The 15,706-nt window shown below is 37.5% G+C and overlaps 1 protein-coding gene across 2 annotated transcripts in view; it reads right to left on the reverse strand.

Annotated features, from left to right (window-relative positions):
- Positions 1–8,863, reverse strand: part of Arpc2 (Actin-related protein 2/3 complex, subunit 2) — a 71,028-nt gene extending 62,165 nt beyond the window's left edge. For both annotated transcript variants that reach the window (XM_068360769.1, XM_068360768.1), the window contains exon 1: positions 8,680–8,863. In XM_068360769.1, the coding sequence (XP_068216870.1) occupies positions 8,680–8,852 (173 nt within the window). In that variant the 5' untranslated portion in view covers positions 8,853–8,863. The remainder of the gene's footprint in view (positions 1–8,679) is intronic.
- Positions 8,864–15,706: the final 6,843 nt, after the last annotated feature.

The following is a 15,706-nucleotide window of genomic DNA, read 5'->3' on the forward strand; positions in this document are numbered from 1 at the left end:
TACATCTAAAAAGAGCCGTCAGTTTCTCTGCTCCCATGAGGATCAGAAAGTCCGGGTAATCGAAGGCACAAATTCAGTTGGACTTTGGCCGCCATTGGAGAGATCGTATCCTGAGGCTGCCGTTAGGAACTACAGTAGACGGGCCAGGGATGATAGGTGCCCGAGGAGACATAACCACCTCTGGGCTTGGAGTTCTCATCTGAGGAATGGTCTTGCAACCTTCCTCAGCCTCACTACCCTGTCATCTGATGGAAAGACTTTCAGGAGGTCGGTGTCTATTATCATTCTTAAGTATACCAATCGTTGAGAGAGATGGAATGATGACTTCTCGAGGTTTACCATGATCCCCAGATCATGGCAAAGCCTCAGAAGTTTGTCTTGGGGAGTTGTCGAAAACCTCTTGGAGAATACCATTCTCCAACATGGTCTGGCTTTCGGGCCAGATACTTTGCAGAGCTCCTAGCAGCGATGCAGGCATCCCCCAATGGTGGACAAGCGGGAGGATTGCCCATCCTAGCGGTTGCGGACTCGGCCGCCTTACCTAGGATTCTTCCCTCCACGGGAGGACTTTTGGGGCCTTTAATGTCCTTGGCAGGAAAGGGCTACTTAGACACCTTAGGATGGACGGCTGTAGTCTTGGTCGTTGGCAGTTTCTTCTGTGGAGGAGAAGGTGGTCTATAGTGCAGGGATGTCAAGACCCTATAGAGGAGGGAATCCTGGTTAGACTTCTTCCATCTCTCCGCAGCCAGCTCAACAAAGACAACCCTTCCAGAGGAGTTCCGTAATTTTGTTAACTTAATCTGTGGAACTTGGTGATGGAACCTCTCTGCTATCGAGTTTCTTCGCCTCAGGATGGTGTTTGCCCACAAGTTTACAATTTGGTGGGCAAAGAAGAACAAACCCTGCAACCCAGAAAGTTTCTCTAGAGAGATCCCCTATGTCAATTCCTTCAAGGAATTGTGCAGAGGGCAGGCCTGAAGAGGCTCATTAAAGACCTCTCAGTACTTCGTCTATTGCACACATGTTGGCGGGAGGAGTCTTGAAGGTGAGTTGGAGGGACCGGTGACCTGAGTAATCACCTTTCAACGGACATACTCAAGGCCCTCCTGAAGGGCAACCACAGGGTCAGATAACCCATTGTTGGCCCTCATGCAGGCCAAAACCTGTCAGAAGGAATGCTCAGAGTCCCTTTGCTTTGCCTCAGATAGCCTCAGACTAGAAGTCTTAGAAAGAAGGTTGTCAAATCTGGAGTCTTCCACCCACGAAACATCATCTCGGGGTGGGTCGTGGTCGTCGATGGAGTGTTGTGGTACAGGAGACTGTCTTCTGGGATTCTCTGTAGGTCTCGCAGAGGACTTTGGAAGGGTCTTAGCATTCTTGGATGCTTTCCTAGGGGGAACGAAATTTTGTAGGAAGGAGGCCTTTGGGGGAACCTCCTTTTGTTGCTCACTTGCAAGAGGAGACTCGGTTTCTTCCACGGGCATAGAAACTGGTCGAAGCTCTAGGGAACTACCTCGATGGGAGAGGGGGCAGAAGGAGCTCACTAAAGACTCTTCTCTGAGTGAAGCCTCTTGTACAAAGCTGGTGAACATTGAGCAACCGGTCGAGGAGGCGTGGGAACAACGATACTGAGCCTCTGCTTGGCTTTTTTGGATGGAGTCAGCTTGACCCTAGGCGAGACTAACTTGTCAAAAAACCCTCTTTTCCTATTCATAGGAGAGGATGAAGAAACTGAGGTTTTCTTTATGGGGGAGGAACTGTGGATCTTCACTTTGGATCTAATGAGGAGAGATAGACTTCTACAGAGGTATCCTTGGTGTTCCCGAGGGACGAATCAGGAGAACACCTGCAACGAAAGTCTGATGGACAGCCCTCACAAGGGGTCCAAACCATGGTTCCTGACCCACTGTGGTGCTCGCTGAAAGATCCCCTGAGAGGATCGACAAAGAGGGTTTCTGCAAGGGAGCCTTGTTTGAGATCGACAATGACGTAGAGGGATGATGCAGTTTCGAAGTTTCCTTCTTGCAAGAGAAAAGGACTGGACGAGATGTCCGTTCCCTAGGAGTTTTGAACATCTGATCTTCCCAAATGCAAGTACGTTGGGCGTCGTTCCTGACTCTTCCTGATCTCTCAGGCGAACACGATGTTCTGCATTTGCAAGGAGGAGAAAGAGGAGTGGGCGAATAGCAAGAAGGCAACTACCTATGCTCTGGGGGAGAGCCTGGAGGATCGTGAAGGAAGAAGCTTATGCGATTTCCTCTCGCGAGAACAACAACGTTCCTTAGAACGGCATTGTTCTGGTGAGTGATGACGATGGTCAGGAGACTGTCAAAGTTCCAGGGAATTCTGAATAGCAGGTGAATGATCGCAAGTCACAAGAGTGACGAACGTTCGCCCTTTCATGAGCTGCTGATTAACTAGGAGCGCACCAAAAGGTCAAAAATCGACGAGAAGCCAGAAAATGCCGGACGCCTGCTGATCGCTTACGGGATTGGGGAGTTGGCGAACAGCGAGTGGCTGATGGATGGGAAGTTGTCGCTCGACGTCTGATCACCTAGATCAGCGAGTTGTCGACAAATGACGGGCCGACAGTGACTAACGAGCAGTCAAAGGCCAATGATGAGCTAGCGAACGGCAAGACGTAGTTGAATGACAAATCACTGGTGAGTGGTGAATCGTAGGAGAATGGAAGGAGCTTCAGAGGAAGGTCGGGGGGTGGGGGGAAGAAGCTTTGGATTTCTTTGACTTCGAGAAAGACTCCGAAGGCAACGAATCTCTTTTAGCCTTCTTCTTCCCTCGGCACTCAAACCTTTCCAACTGCGAGGCAGACCACTCCCGACATTCAGCACGTGTTATTATTGTCACAATGTTGACCTCTATAGGCAGGACAGATGGTGAGAATCCTTGTCTACTGAGGAAATAAAAGTCCCGCAAGAACGGCCCTCAGGTCCTGGGTAGATCCGCATAATGACAGCAAGAAGACTTGCACACAAACACACTGAAAAGAAAAAGCAAAAAAGATTAATAATAGCTGTCAAAAATTTGGCGAGGTGAAGAGCGATAGAAACCGTTCTCCACCTAAGCCAAAAGCAAAGTGGGGCTCCCAGCCTAGGTGTGTAAGTGAGAGGGGTAGCTACTAACCACAACCCCCAGCTAACTAAAGGGTGAGTGGTTAATGCTCGCTAAAAGTCTGATGGATCGTCTTTAAGCTTTACCGAAAGTGATACCCCTATATATAGCGTTGGTTTGTATGTAGTGACGGAACAAATGGCACATAAGATTCATCATTTCTATAATATTGAATGCTTCACCTGGACCAGAGGTTAGAACCTCCAGGGGGGCAACACCTGGCACCTCAGGAGTCTGCTGCAGTATCGAATTATCAATATAAGGGATGAAAGACCTGGAGACATATGTCTAGGCCAAGATGCTGATGGAGTAGGTTCCTGTTTATGAATTCTAAAATTTTTATTCTTTTCTGGAAAGTCTCTTCACTCATGGCGAACTTCTGACGTATAAGCAGAAAAGATTGAGGGAGATTGAGAAAATTCATAATTGGATGTCTCGCATTATGTTAAAACCAGCTCCTAATTTATAAGATAGTGGATGAAAAGAAAGTTTTACCGCTTTCTCAGCCAATAAACAGTGAAAACTAGATTTCTGTAACTAATAAACATTTCTATGAACATCAGCTCTTTTCGAGCTTTCCACAAGTGGTTCTGTTCTATGTCTATGTGATGCATAAGCTTATGAAGAACTGCTTTTTCAAAATTTGTGCTGGAAGCGTATAATACTGGGAAACAGGAACTACTTTTGGAAATAGAGGATAAGGCTCTGCAGTCTGTTTTCTACCACTAGCTTGAGGCCAAGGTCTAACCTCCAACACTGAAGATTTCTTACTATAACCTGAAGGTTTTGATCAGTGGATTACTAGGGAGCAGTTCCATCTCCAAAGGAGATAAAGGATGGCAGCAGGTTCATATGGATGCACTAGCGAACGGTTCTCCGAAGCTTTGTGAACCATAAGCGGGGTTGTTTGTGGGACTGCAGGTGCACTGCAAAGTTAGCACTAGGGCAATACGATAAATAGTAAACTGTTGATCCATTTGTCTAAGGGATTTACTGGGGAATGATGAGTCGTTACTTCCCTCTTAGGAGAAGCTGAATCTGTAGAACCCTGTAGGGTAACAGGATGAGCCGAGGATTTTCTAGGAGAATACTGTTTCAATAGTTCCCTCTTGGTGGAAGCTGCACCTGTGGGACCCAGTGGGATCACAAAAAGTGCTGGCATACAAGATCTTGAAAGAGAATAATAAGAGACCAAGAATGCCACTAACAATCACAACCCTTTAGCATCTGCCCTTATACAAACTGAGGATAATGCCTCAATGGAAGTATCTCTGATATCACCTGATTTTGAGAATATTTCTCATTCTCCATCTCCTCCAACAAGTGTGTTAAGCTTGCAGTTATTTATTTCAGATGTGGGAGATCAAGGAAACATTTTGCTGGTTCCAGAAGCTTCCCCTATCCTGTACAGCTAAGGCAAATCTCCACAGCATACATCAAAATGGACACCTTGTCATTCTATGACTGTACTACGTATCTCCTCATACGAGTATACCAAAACATACCTCTCGTCATACAAGTAAGGCAAGAGTCTCCACTGCGTATACTGAAACATACGCCTCATCATTCTACGACTATACGTGTCTCCTCATCCTCATACGGCCTCGTACTGTATGAGGAGACATGTACGGTCATAGAATGACGCGGTGTATGTTTCAGTGTACTGAACGCTGTGAAGACCCTTGCCTTATTTGTACATTATATGGGAACCTTCTGAAACCAGCAAGAAATCTCCTTGGTCCCCCAAATCAGAAATATAGTAAATAACTACACGAGCTTAACACACGTGTTAGAGAAGATGGAAAACAAACAAGATTCTCAAACTCTGGTGATAGAGATACTTCCACTCAGGCATTTTCCCAGTTTGTATAAGGGCAGACGCTAAAGGGTTGTGATTGCTAGTGGCATTCTTGGCCTCACAATGGAGAGCAGGAGACACTACATCAATAAAATCATGTACAAACGATTGGTCATCATCCTTTACTATTGGCATCTGAGGGAACTCTGATATTGAAGGACCAGACAGAAGTTCAGGGCTAGAAAAGGAATTTTTCGACTTCTCTCCTCCTTTCAAGGAAGAAGCTGTCGGAGGGAAATGATCCTGTTTAGCTTTATTTTTCCTGCAACTGTTATTCCTCTTCCATTGGAAGGACGACCACTCCTGGCAAATACCACACTGGGAGTTCATCTCTTTCCTATACACTTAGAACACAAGAGATGGGGATCAATTTCCACTAGGCTCAAGGGCAACCATCGAGACAGGTTCACATGAACACTTGCGGTTTAACACTCATTCTCAAAATACTGAAAAGAATCACACAAAGTACAGGAGGAAGGTCAGTAACGGACGACCTTTCGTCGTTGCGGCCAAAAGCAGAGCAGGAACGCATACGATAGCATCATCTAACCAAAGCACAGGTAGGTCCATGATGCAACCATGCAATGTTGCCAGACCCACAGTAATTCTTCAATCTGTTCATTACAAAAGGTACGCCAGAGCTTACCCAATAAATAACGAGGGTTTGTATCCATATAGGAACAAAAGCAAGGCCAACTTCATCATAATTAGAAAATTTTCTGTAGAAAAATTTATTTCAGATTCTCTATTTCCTTCATCATCCTACCCTTGCCTTAGGCTAAGCTTATAAAATAGCCAAATAGCCTAGACTTCCTCAACCTTCATCAGCAAAAGGTCTAGGCTATGACTTAATTAATCCTAAGAATAGCACCAATCATGTTGTAAAATAGGTAGAACCTAGCCTTATACTGGCCTAACCAATTCTACTGCAGTTTCAAAGTCAAAATTGCCAATAACTTTCTGTCCATATATCAAGAATAAAACTTCATACTTTGGGTGCTATATTTACCATTACACACTGATACTTAACAACACATTCAAATTTACTTACCATAAATAATAGGTTGCTGGGAAGGACTAAAAAAGGCCTAACTGCTGTAAGACCTAGCTATAGGCTAGTTGCAGAAAATGGAAAATAAAAAACAATATAACTTCCATTACCTTTCTCAATTTAGTAATTGGGAAATTTTTTAGAATCAGAAGTGGTTAATCTAGATGGTAATTAAATTGAGAGTGATAGGCATAACCCAAGTCTGAGAAGGTTTGATAAATGTTTTCGGTGGTTCGGTAGCCAACATCTAAATATCTAAAGAATATCTTGTCAATGGTTTGACCTCAGTGAGGTAAGGATTACATCTAGATAACCTTTCATTTTTATGGTACAGCAGCATAAACTTTTTGACAAGAGCCATAAACATTCGTGTCTAATGTTTTCCTTTCTTCTTTCTTTTCACTCCACCGTAAGTCGATAAACAACTGTGAACCCATATCACTGTTCTCGACTAGTCTGAGTCAATCAAAGGCCATTCAAACTATCAGGCGAGTGTGCTATTATGAGAGCACTGCACCCCTGATCATGTAAAGACCTGGCAATTTGAGTTAGGTTAGGTTGAGATGCATAGCTGTAATTCAATCTCATCCTACTCCCCTACATAACTGCACTAGTACCAGAGTGTCGTTCAGGTCACTTTTACAGAACTTGAGCATGCAGTACTTCTGCATCATAATTTAGCTTACCCATAATTTGGCACCAAAATTTAAAAAACTAACAAGACTTGAGAGTGGAAATAATGATGGTAATGGCCACATTAATCACCAGATGCTTCAAAATGTTTTGCAATGGGGTTCCTCCTTTAAAGATTAGCAGGTAGAGAATGTTTTTAAGAAATCATAATTTGAACCAAAATAATAGAACACTTGACAAACAAAAGTTAATATCTGGTGCCAAAGTAGGCATCGACTAACCTTAAAATTTAATTAATGGTCTACTTTTGTTCCCCCTTACTTTGTGAGATTTTCTAAAAAAAATGTAAACCTTATCATAAACTCAAAAATGCAGTCCTTACTAAAACTAGTTAATATTACAGTTTGAATTACAGTAAGATATTGAATATTTTTTTCTTTTTCTATATCTTCTCAACCTGAACAGTACACAAAATACTGGAACATAATATTTGAAATATTTCCCGAAGGGATTTGAACATGTCTACATGATGGAGCTACCAATCTGCTTCTGATTTTAAGTAATTCATTGTGGTTCAATCACACCATAATTCATTTTTTCATATTAAATTGTGGGAACTGAATGGTTTTTTCTAAAGTTTACCCTATCAATTGTAAAATTTAAAAGAAATTCCAAAAAAAAACAGGCTCAGTTGATGTCGATGACGTTCGATGTGTGGTATTTTGATTGTCGGTAAATTCTACACTAAATTCAATGATTCAACATTTGTTAGCTTTTTCTGGCAGCCAGTTTCAAATGATGACTTTAAGCCTCATAATGTGTATGAATACACTTTACAATAAACGTAAATATTTCATGATTACCAATGCAAAATATCTTAAGAGGAATTCATATCACAGGAAGTCAAATAGTATCAGTAACTTTTTTATCGAAATAAGGTAATGGTAATATGCCTAGCCCCAATATTTCAAGCGATACATCGCAAGTACGGTCATGGAACAATTTTGAGGGGGTTACAAGGAGATTCAGAAAACGTCAGGATGACCCGATACACTGGGTTAGGCTAAGTGGGTGTGGCTAGATTAGACTACATCCCTTTATCTTACTTTTTCATTTGATTTTTACCTCAACCAAAAGAATCAATTTCCCATAAATCCCTAAATCTTGTTCTTCGTTAAGGGTGTCCCATATGTCTTCCACTACTCATTCCTAACAGAAATGAAGGTCGGATTAACTAGAAACGCCCATTATTTAGAGAAATGTTATCTCGCTGACGCAGGTCGTATTGAACTAAATTGTAACTTACCAAATGTGTTAATCTATCAAGAACGTCTTGTTCGTTTTAAATATATTCCTAGACTAGTAAGATGAGTGTCACTGCTTTAAAATTTGAAAATAGGCCATAACTACTTTGGACATTCATATACAGTATATTAAGCATGAATTCCCTAGTATTTAAGTTTTCTATTCAAACTACAGCCATTAAAATCCATGTATTATACCTGGCCTACGGTTTGAAATTGCGTATATTAGGGAAGAAATTGTATTTTAGGGATTAGAACTAGCCTAACTATATTGGTGCTTCAACGGCTGTCATTAACAGCCTTAGGAAAGTCTTTTTCAAGCAGATGGAAGATTTTGGTGCACTGTAATGTTGAATTCTGATATCAGATTGGACCCAAATTCTTTAGAAACAGCCAGCTAGCCTAGCCTGTACCTGGCCTCCCACAGGATATCCAAATAATATCGACATTAGGCTGGCCTACCGAAGAAAAGATTGCGGGAGCCTACGTTTGATCAAAACGCCTTTTTGAGGCTTTGGCCTAAATCATGGATTCTTTTTTATTGTGAGCAAAGCTACATAATCAACCAGTCTGTGGATTTCCAGTTTCCAAATTAACATAGGGCAGATATATTAAAGGAGCTCCCAAAAAAAAGACAGAATTTTGACAGTTGCATGAGACCGGTTTTATCTTTCAAAACGTCACCATCAAAATAAGACACTTACCCGTTTAACGAATTCCTAATCTTGACAGTAATAGTTTCTTCAAGGATTCTATTATTAATTTCTAAAAGAATCATCATGAAAGATGCATGAGGAACCCCAATTAGAAGATATTTCTTAGAAGTAATCTTCACTAGGGCGTCCACCACCGCTAACTGATAACAACTTGGCAACATTCCATCGTAGGATTGACGTTTGCCACCGAAACTGTTCTCTACACAATTATTGAATAAATTCATAATTTTAAGAAGTATTTAAGCATCTTGATTTTTAGAATATCTTGGGAAATAGAAATGCATTTTTCTAATTCTTATAAATAGAAACAAGTTTCTATTTGTAAGAATTTTGCACGTCAGTTTGCTATTGAAATGTAAGTTACTTGTCAAAATGGTTAATTAATGACATATGTCTTTACTTTATTATTACTGTTTTATTTTGTACCTGACTTACATCTCAACTGTTGTTAGACAAAAGTAAAACTTTAATACTTTTTATACATAAATTGGTTTACCTTTTAATTATGTTTCAAAGAATATTAGACACCGGTTGACACAATTAATCAAGTTACAGAATGAATTGTTAGTGTGATGATTTTCCTTTTGCAATACTATTTTTATTTTATCATTCGAACGTTCACAACCTAACATAGCAGCAATTTGCCATAGCTTTAAAACAGAATATATGTGTTTGTGTAATTCATTTCATTAGCTTGAAGGTGCGTGTTATGAATCAAAGTATCCGACAGATTAGATTCATTATACCTAATTTGGTTTTATCTTATAACTGAAAGCCATGACAGTATTTTCTTAAATATCAAACGTTTTCAAGTCAGCTGGCAACTTTAATATGAAACCAAACGACACCAACAGATCAACTCGTAGGCGTCTGGTCGCGAGCAGGTATCTGTAGTGAGATCATCACAATATAACTTCCGCTCGTGAATTGTCAATTTACAGTATGTACGTTTTGCTTTTTATATATCTAAATATATTCTCAAAGTATTTTTCTGTCACAGTCTTACTTTGATAATAAATAGCGGGGTCCCATAATTATAGAATTTAAGTTTTGGTTCCAATAATATTTGAAACGTAAACGACTGCAAAGTGTTTTACAAAATATTCAATATTTTAGTAATAATTTGCTATTAAAAAAACTATTATTATTTTATCATAATATTATTTTATGAAAATATCAATATATGCTGACATTGTATATAGAGGGATACCAAAGACCTCAGTTACTATGGCAACGGCCACCACCCGCCATCTTGGTAGTTGTAAAGCGATTCTGTTATTTAGCTTCAACTGATTAACATTTGTTACAGAATATTTATTTCAGAGAATATGTTATGTCTCTCGTGTTATATCTCACTGAATTAATATATTTTTTTATATAATTTGTATGTTTTCCATTCTTGGTAATCTCGGCAAACGGTTCCTTGCCCAGATGCAACCCAGCCTCGTTTTAATAACACATTTGTTTAATTAGTTCAATATGTACTCATGTAGACAATACAAATTTAAGTCACTGCAAAAACAATTGTCACCTTCCTAAATTTTTCACTAATAAGAAAAACAAGGGATATAGTTTCAATAGTTCATGATTAAAGTTACTATTCACAGAAAACTTCAGATATTCTGATGTTTCGAAAACTCCATGTACATACTGTGAACAAAACTTCCAAATACCGTTATGAATGGAAATCCAATGCCTGTGCTCTCGAGATATTTTAGTGAAAAAAAAAAATAAACGCTTTCTAGTTACCCAGGAACATGATAGGTGAACTACCCTCAAATCAGCTGTTACTCTTTTGAACAAACTAGAAGGCGCAGTCACTCACTATCTAAAGGTAAATATAACCATTTTATCTGATGTGCTGAACAGTAAGTTCAGAGTCTGTTTCATCTCTAGAATCCTGAGACTAAACAATGTGGGTTAGTACTGAAGAAAAAAGGCTGACGATAGTTAAAAATCAGACGGTGCCAGCTCTGAAACAGCTTGTATTCGTTTTGAGAAATTTCAACTTGGACATGGACTTGCAATGAATTATATTACTTAAACAATTCAAATAACATAAACTATAATGTCTCGAACATCAGTTTGTTATGATCTGTCAGTATTAACACTGTTCCGAGTGTGCTTAATTAAATGGTTCCAAGAATTATGAAAAAAAAAAAACGAACATTCTAATATTTGACAAAAAAAAAAAAACATAGTTTTCTATTTTGATTAATATATTCCTAAACTACTTTGATGGGTGTGCTACCATGTGGTTTCGTTCCATTATAGGCAAATATTAGGTTGTCTATTCCTTCGTCCTGTACTGTTGAATGCCACATTTTCATTGCGTTCACAGCTGTTTAGACCAGATACCCAAGGTTTGTTGGGATAATCTTAACATTGATTTTAACGAAGAAATGTCAAGCCCTTGACCATGCTACTCTGTTACTTTGGGACATTCTGTAAGGCTTTTTAGTAGCACAGACTGGAATCTTGTTGTGGGGTCCCCAGTTAGATCTTATCTAATTGCCTATAGTGGGATCAAATTGTTCCTTGTAAGGATCTTTCAAGAACAGTTATTATTATTATTATTATTATTATTATTATTATTATTATTATTATTATTATTATTATTATTATTATTATTATTATTATTATTATTATTATTATTATTACAAGCTGTGCTACAACCCTAGTTGGAAAAGCAGGATGTTACAATCCCAAGGACTCCAAGGAAAAGTATCCCAGCGAGGAGAGGAAACGAACAATCAAAATATATTTGAAGAACAGTAAAAACATTAAATTTGATCTCTCATATATCAACTAAAACACTTGAAGACTTTTTTTCAGGATCTTGTCCTAGGAGTCTTTGCAGGATTCTGTTTGATTGCACCATTCAAGGACACTCGACCCTGCTGTAGAGGACCTCTTTCTATGACTTATTTTGTATAGAATCCAATCGTTAGATACTGTATTATAGTTTCTCTTGCGAAGCTATATGACTCTGCGGTAGGTCTTCTGTATAAGATCTAGTATTAAATACGTTTAAAAAGGGAAACTTAGTGGAAAATTAAGGCCATTAAAAGAAGAAAGATTGGAACAACTTTTCTGTTATTCTACTTCCAAGATGCTTTTACTTTTTTTTGGATCATATTGGTGGGGTCGTCTGTTTGTTTATACACACGCACACATATTTGTGTGCATATATAGATATATAAGTGTGTGTATCATACACACACATTCACACACACACACACACACACACACACATATATATATATATATATATATATATATATATATATATATATATATATATATATATATATATATATATATATATATATATATATATATATATATATATATTGAATGATTTGAAGTTCTCTGGTCAACCAATCAATCAATCAATATATATATATATATATATATATATATATATATATATATATATATATATATATATATATATATATATATATATATATATATGCATGCATGCAAAGACTTCAGAAGGATATTAGGACTTAAATGACAGGACAGGATTAGAAATGAAACTATAAGAGACATTACTCAAGTGCCATATGTGGATGAGATCATGATGAGGGGTAGATGGATATGATTTGGCCATGCTCTTCGCACTCCCCAAGATAGATTAGTTCACCAAACGTTCAGTTGGGCTCCATAAGGCACTAGAAGAGTTGGAAGACTCAGAACTACATGGCTAAGGAATATGAAGCGCGAAATAGGAGGTTATAAATGGAGAAGTATTGATTTAAAAGCTCGAGAAAGAGACGACTGGCGAAATCTAACCGAGGCCCTTTGCGTCAATAGGCGTAAGAGGAGATGATGATGATATATATTATATATGTGTGTGTATTATAGACAAATAGGGTACATGTGATTGTTTTTCAAAAAGGCTGATCAAAGAAACAAATCGAATGGAACAGTTTTCTATATTTCGACCAACAGTAAAGAAAAATGTCAAACTGTTGGATTACGGTAAGATAAAATACACACACACACACACACACACACATATATATATATATATATATATATATATATATATATATATATATATATATATATATATATATATATATATATTATATATATATATATATATATATATATATATATATATATATATATATATATATATATATATATGTGTGTGTGTGTGTGTGTGTGTGTGTGCTGTGTGTATGTCTGTCTGTTAGTGAGCATCTATAATGTATATTTAAAATGTGAGAAAGGGTGATTTTGAAACAAGGATGTATCATAGTTTTATGGTTGTCGGACAAAGGACCTAAACTGTAGATGCACAGTTATGTGATAAAGAAATAAGTTATGAAGGGAGCGAGGAATACTTGACCTTTGAACGTGGAAAGGAATAATGAGGAGAAATTGCAAATGCTGGTGAAATAGTAACTTGCATCGCAGATAAAACAAATGAAGAAAGGTAGGAATATGTTTGGAAAAGATTATTATTATTATTATTATTATTATTATTATTATTATTATTATTATTATTATTATTATTATCATTATTATTATTATTATTGTAAATATTATTATTATTATTATTATCATTATTATTATTATTATTATTATTATTATTATTATTATTATTATTATTATTATTAGCAACTAAGCTACAATCCTTGCAAGATGTTATAAGGATGGGGAATAAGGAAATAAATATACTGCGAGATAAGTAATAAACAATCAAAATGAAATATTCTAAGAACGGTAACACCATTGAAATAATTTTTATATATGTAAACTATAAAATCTTATAAGCAAATCTTATAAGCAAACAAAAGGAAGAGTAATAAGATAGAATAGTATGCCCGAGTGTACCCTCAAGCAAGAGACCTCTACCCCAACACCGAGGAAGACCATGGTACAGAGGCTATGGCTCTACCCAAGACTAGAGAACAATGGTTTGATTTTGGAGTGTCCTCCTAGAAGAGCTGCTTACCATAGCTAAAGAGTTTCTTCCACCCTTACCAAGAGGAAAGTAGCCACTGAACAATTACAGTGCAGTTGCTAAACCCTTGAGTGAAGAAGAATTGTTTGGTATTCTCAGTTTTGTCATGTGTATGAGGACAGAGGATAATGTGTAATAAATAGGCCAGACTTTTCGGTGTATGTGTAGGCTAAGGGGGGAAAATGAACAGTAACAGAGAGAGGGATCCAATGTAGTACCGTCTGGCCAGTTAAAAGACCTATTAACTCTCTAGTGGCAGTATCTCAACGGGTGTCCGGTTCCCTGGCCAACCTACTCATAGTGTTCTTAAAAGCCAAAATGTGAATGTAAGAAATTATTATTGAATTGGATTTCCCTCATGTGAGTAAAGTGTGAATGCCAAATGAGAATGAAAAACAAAGGTTGTGGCGAGAGAAGATTTTAGAGAGCGAGAAATGTAGAGATACATGCAAGTGGTAAAAGAGTTAGCCTAGGTGAGATGATAGATTACCGGGTTCAAGATGGTCTGGTCATGTGGGAAGAATGAAACGAATGAGGTATTGTAAAGATGTGACATTAATTACCCAGGAAATACAAAAGTGTATTTAAGATAGAGGAAAATGGTGGAGCGTTTGAGAGCGCTTGTACACGTTATGTTGAATGTTCATTTTAAGTCTATTAAGCCTTTAGTGTTGAAACATTTCCAATTAAAAAATAGTTTCATTAAGATTTAACAGTTATAGTGAGAATATGTCAGTGACGATCATGGTTTCTTCTGGAGCTATCGTATCTAGGGAAAATGGTTTGATACTAAGATAAGCAATATAATTAATAAATGAAGCACAGAATGAATTTGTTAAATACTGACCTCTTATTTCACCCTCGCCATCTCAGGTTAAAGAACAAAAATAATCCTATATTCTAAAAACAAACTTATTTGTTCCATGGAGGGTTTTCTAGTGTTTATGCTTCTTTTATAACGCCTCTTACCAGCGGGACGGGATGCGTAAGACAAGCAAAACAAATGAAGAGCAGATGTTTATGCAGCTGGATGCCGCTTTGTTAGCTACGATCAGCATGATATGAGGAGGGCTTTCGGATTCACCCTTTTGTGTATACACTCTATATTTCCAAATGCACTTTTTTGGGAGATTATCAGGGAGTTAAGGATTATTATTTACATAATAGTTGTCAGCATTTGTGCCTTTTCATTCGTTTCAGTCTTTCTATTTCTTGTCCTCCTTTATTTCTTATTCCTTGTCTCAAGCAGAAAGTAGATAAATAAGGACAGAAGACCCATCATACGTTTCAAAACCACTAGACAGACTTCACAGTTTAGCTCTATTACACCCATTCTTGTAATTCATGGATGTTAATGTATTTATTTTTCAATAACGATGGAATGTAATTGGAAAATGATGTCCATAATTATATATATATATATATATATATATATATATATATATATATATATATATATATATCATCAGCCGATACTAGTCCTCTGAAGAACAAACGCCTCAGACATGTCTTGCGTCTGTTTATGGTCTTTCTGTGCCAGCCAACATCCGAAACCTTTCTTAATATATATATATATATATATATATATATATATATATATATATATATATATATATATATATATATATATATATATATATATATATATATATATATATATATATATGCTTCAGGAAACCCTGCTTTGAATGGCAGACGATTTTACCTTGCCATTATTCGTTTTTAACTGGGTAATTTTTTCTTTAAATATCTTATTCATTTAAATCCGTATATATTTTAAGTGAACATTGAATCTTACGTATGATGGCGGTTTTATTTTTCCCGATTAATCCTTAATATTCTATTACCTTGTAGGTTGGCCAGGGCACCAGTCATTCGTTGAGATTCTACCGCTAGGGAGTTATTGGGTCCTTTGACTGGCCTGGCCATACTAGATTGGATCCCTCTCTCTGGTTACGGCTCACTTTTACTTTTCCTACACATATACCGAATAGTCTTTCCGTATTCTTCTCTGTCCTCTTACACATGACAACA

Source organism: Palaemon carinicauda, chromosome 37 (genome assembly GCF_036898095.1).
Source record: "Palaemon carinicauda isolate YSFRI2023 chromosome 37, ASM3689809v2, whole genome shotgun sequence".
Classification (NCBI taxonomy): Eukaryota; Metazoa; Arthropoda; class Malacostraca; order Decapoda; family Palaemonidae; genus Palaemon; species Palaemon carinicauda.